The sequence below is a fragment of the Diplotaxodon limnothrissa genome, linkage group LG16 (assembly GCF_057381915.1).
Source record: "Diplotaxodon limnothrissa isolate DT_005_m linkage group LG16, D_limnothrissa_male_GT1.1, whole genome shotgun sequence".
Lineage (NCBI taxonomy): Eukaryota > Metazoa > Chordata > Actinopteri > Cichliformes > Cichlidae > Diplotaxodon > Diplotaxodon limnothrissa.
Window position 1 is genome coordinate 9,829,243 of NC_140611.1, and position 4,665 is coordinate 9,833,907.

At 43.7% G+C, this 4,665-nt stretch overlaps 1 protein-coding gene across 1 annotated transcript; it reads right to left on the reverse strand.

The window, feature by feature from the left end:
- Positions 1-239: 239 nt before the first annotated feature.
- Positions 240-1,196, reverse strand: LOC146615753 (olfactory receptor 10J5-like). Its single transcript, XM_085373742.1, has one exon. The coding sequence runs from the start codon at positions 1,194-1,196 to the stop codon at positions 240-242; it is 957 nt and encodes a 318-aa protein (XP_085229868.1).
- Between the last annotated feature and the right edge of the window lie 3,469 nt (positions 1,197-4,665).

Genomic DNA, 4,665 nt, shown 5'->3' on the forward strand with positions numbered 1-4,665 from the left:
AAATAGCAGTATAGTATATTTAAAGAAATCTGAATAACAAATACACTAAAAACAATAATTCCCCCTCCCAAACAAATACAATCTCTATCTTAAATATATATTATACATATACTATGCAAAAATAATAGATTTCTATAATATATATCTCAGACAGAGAAAAGACAACTTCTATATTGTGAAACATAATACACACATGAACACAACAGTTAAATTAAACATCACATCTACATTACACCCTTTCAACATGAGCTTTGCCAGATGTTGAGTTTTCCTTCACAGAACAATTTCGTGAGGTGTTTAGAGATTTCTTTCATTTTCAGTCCATAAACAATTGGATTAAAAAGAGGATGATATAAAACTACTTGTAAGGTCAATATAAAACGTGCAACTTTTGGCAAATTCATTTCTAGTCGAGCTACAATTATATCATATGAACACAAACCTGAAAAGCTGACTAATACAAGCAGGTGAGGTAAACAAGTCTGTGCAGCTTTTTTCCTGACCTCCCTGCAGCTCCGATAGCATATTATAAATATTTTTGTGTAAGTAAAAAGTATAAAAAGCAAAGGAAGAAATACGGTGTTAAGTAAAATAAACACACCATATATGATATATGTTGTTCTTGAGGTGTCACAGTAAAGCTTGGAAATTGCATTATTACAAAAGATTCCATTCAAAGTAAAACTGCAAATTTTATAACTCTGACTCATTACAACTGATGGCACAAGCTGACAAGCAGGCAGAAGCCAAGCTAACCCTAGTAAAACTATGATAGTTGTTTTTTTCATGATGGTTGTATATTGCAGGGGTTTGCATATAGACACATACCTGTCATATGCCATAGCTGCTAATAGAAAGAACTCTGATCCTGTTAGAGAATAATAAATAAATGCTTGAAAGCTGCATAGTGAATGAGTTGTGATCTGCTTGTCTGATAAAAAGTCAATCAAAAGTTCTGGGTAGATATTAGTGCTAAACATAACTGAGTTCAGTAACAACCCTGCAATAAAAATATACATAGGCTCATGCAGGTTTTTCTTGATCCATATGAGACACAATATAGTTGAATTGCTGCAAAGTATTAGAATATATGCTGTAAACATGATGGCAAAATACAGAAATCTGTATTTGTTCAATTCAACATGCCCACCAAAAGTTATATATGTCACATTAAATTTATCATTCATTTGGTCCATAAAAATAAATGGTCACTAAAGCAGGATGGATATAGAAGTCACACTGTGAGGGTTTCCTCAAAATACAGCCACTTTGAGACTAATTTATTTGAGCTGGACACTGCCTTAACCTCAATGGATCTCATTAAACCCTCCATGTGAACAAACAACTTCAAAAACACTGGAGACATGATGTTTTGATTGACAATATCTCGGTTTTCCTTCTGTGTAATGTAAATTTTATCAGCATTTAAAAAATAATTAAAAAACAGTCAAGTTAAGTTGGCGGGGCATGATTGCAGATGCCATGCCTTCCCTGCACGGCACCACATGCTGCGTACCGCCACACCAACGTAGTTAGCTAATCATTAGACTCAGACTCAAAGAGTCAAGAAGTTTATTGTCATTTTGTATGGTGTTACCCAGCCTGAAATGAAAAACTGTTTCTCACCAGCCTCTACGGTGCAATAAACAATACAATACAGTTAAAACATTAAATACAGTTTAAAAAGAATACGTTTAAAAAAAGAGCAGTAAAAAACGCAGTAATGAATTGCAACAACAGTTATGGATAAATAACATAAAATCTAAGTTCTAACACAAACTCAAGTCACATTTGTTCTTGTAGATAGCAGCAGTCCTTTCGCAGAATGGGATGGTTAAATTAGGCAGTGTGTATATCTAGGGAGTATATTGTATGTGTGTATGTGTGCGTGTGTGTAGGTAGGTGGCATTACAGTCCATTTGTTGACCTCACAGTGTAGCTGTGTGAATAGCTAACCAAACCGACTGCAGGGAAGGTAGCAGCGGCGACGAACAGGTCCAGAGGCCGACAGCAGGGAATGGGGAATGCAGCGACGAAATAGATCTTGAGGCCATCTGCGGAGAAGGAAGCACCTGTGACAAAACAGGTCCGAAGGCCATCTGTGCTGGTGAAGAAGTCCAGTCAGAGGCCTGGAAGGTGGCCTCCAACTCTGAGCCTGACAAGGCAGTGGCATGGCAACCACAGGGCCAGACGAGGCACGGCAGCCGCAAATGATTGAGCAGGTGGTGGCCCTGCAGGCTGGATGGATCCCTCGGACCCTCCAGCGTAGACTGAAGATGGCTGAAAAAGCCCCTCAGACCCTCCAGCGGAGATATGTGGCTGAACGTGCCCCTCGGAACCTTCAGTGGAGGAAGGGTGCTGAACGGGCCCCTCGGACCCTCCAGTGGAGGCAGGCTGCTGAACGGGCCCCTCGGACACTCCAACGGAGGCAGGCTCAGGACCAGCAGACACGGAGACCTCTGGCAGTGACAAGACGGAACCAGCAGGCACAGAAACCTCTGGCAGAGACGAGATGGAACCAGCAGGCGCAGAATCCTCTGCCAAAGAAGAAGCTGGTTGGAGCTCTGCAGGACAGTGGCTCTGCTCAGGCAGTAACAGCAGGATGCAGTCCTTAGCTGGTCAAATGAGCTCACTAGAGCTTCCAGCATAGAACAGAGGTGGCAGAGTTAACTCCCCTGAGCTCTCAGCAGGGACAAATCGCTGAGACAGCCTGGTTGAGCTCCCAGGAAAAACAGTTGCGCTGGCTTCTTCGTTTTCAGGGGTCCAGAGTTCGCTGTGGACTGAAACTCATTCTCTGGGGAGGCCCTGGAAAGGGTAACCGCCGCTAAGTAGGCCAGGTCTTGAGGAACAACAAAAGTCTTAATATGTGCGTCTCTCTGCTTATAATTAGTGGTTGAAAAACAGTTCTTTACAGGTTGTATAGACATAGCTTGCAGTACCGGTGGAGCAGGTGAAGGTAATGGCTGAAAAGCTGCTGGAGCTAATGTTTGACCTGCAACCAGAGCTGAAGGCAGTAGTGATGGTTGTAAATCAGGTGGTGAAGTAGAAGACTGAACTGAGGTCAGCTGGGCTGCTGACTAAAATTGAGGGCAGTTGGGCTGCTGACTGAACTGAGAGCAGCTGGGCTGCTGACTGAACTGAGGGCAGTTAACTGAGCTTCTGGCTGGGCAGCTAATTGAGCTTCAGGCTGGGCAGCTGACATAAAAAACATAGTCCCAGAGTAAACAGTCCCAAGGTCCAATGCTTTGATATCCTGAAGTCCGGCTGTGGGGTGACGCGCCGGTGGTGCGGCCGTCGCTTCCGCCTCGGTGATGGCTCCGCTGGGCTGGGCAACTCCAAGTCTGGTGGGCTGGGGAGCACATCCTTTGCCGAGCTGGCTAGGCAAGCGGTAGCAGCTGGGGGGTGAAGGTGAAGCTCATTTAGAAAAAAATGAAGGGTGAAGAAAGTCCAGAAGCCAGGGAAGACCGGAAACCATTCGTTGTAGCCGGTTGACTACAGCACGCTGGAACTCCTCCTCTGGATGATCCAGCCACAGATCACATAACTTATTCATTAAATGATGTCCTTCCGAAGCTCATCAGACAGGGCGAGTGCTGCGGGGTCCATGCAGTGGTCGCGCTGTTCTGTCATGATAGGCTGTGTGACAGGCAGGCCAGGTGGGCCCAAGAGCAGGACTCAAACAGGGAGTAGTGATATGTCCTGTGTGTCAAAGCTTTGAAGCGTGTGTCGGGTAATCTCGGGGGAGTTTTTGTGAAGCGCGTAGCGAGGCTTGCTTTGATTACGTATGTGACGTTCAAGGCAGTCCATACCATGTGACTGATTCAGGAACTGGTAGGCCGGTTCGCACCAGATTCGAAATAAAATGGGCAGCAAAACACAGCTGATTCCCCCATCACATTGTGTTGTGGAATTGGATTATGTGCATGTTACATAGTTACTTGAGCATTTCTTCTTCAATGGAACCAGCAAGGAAAAGAAGATTTTCCCCTGTTTGGAAACATTTTGATCTCATCTCTCCTAATAAGGTATACACTATCACGGTACTGGGTCGTGTGACCCAGTGTTTGAGTTTTATGTATTTTTGTATTCATTTTCGATCTAGTTAATTTCTAGGTTGCTGTTTAGTCCTTATTTCTTAGTTGTTTTTGTCATCTCCACCTGTACTCAGTCTCCCTGGTTCCTGCGTCTACGTGTCATGTTTCATGTCTATACAGTTATGTTAAGTTCATGTCATGTTTTATCTCCATGTCTATGTCTCCGTGCTTCCTGTTTTATTTTGGAAGAGTCTGGTGTTCTTTGTTCATTGTAGTTAGTGTTACTCTCCCCTGTATTGTCATTATGTTTCATTCTAGTCAGCTGTGTTCTCATGTGTCTCCACTTTCCCTGATCACCTCATGTGTGTATTTAAGTCCTCAGTCTTCCTTTGCTCGTCATCGCGTCGTCTGTGTACCTCCCCTCTGGTCAAGTTAAGTGTTTTTCAAGATTCTGTGCAGTTCACGTTTCCCATTTAGTTTATGTTGTTTTTCATGCAGCCGCACGATGAGGTTCCGTGCAGGTCATGTTCATGTCTGTTTTGTCACGCCATTTGGTTCACAGTTTCCATGCATCTGCACAGCATTCTGTTCACAGTGATCATAGTTATTCCTTTCAGTCAGGTTAGTGTTT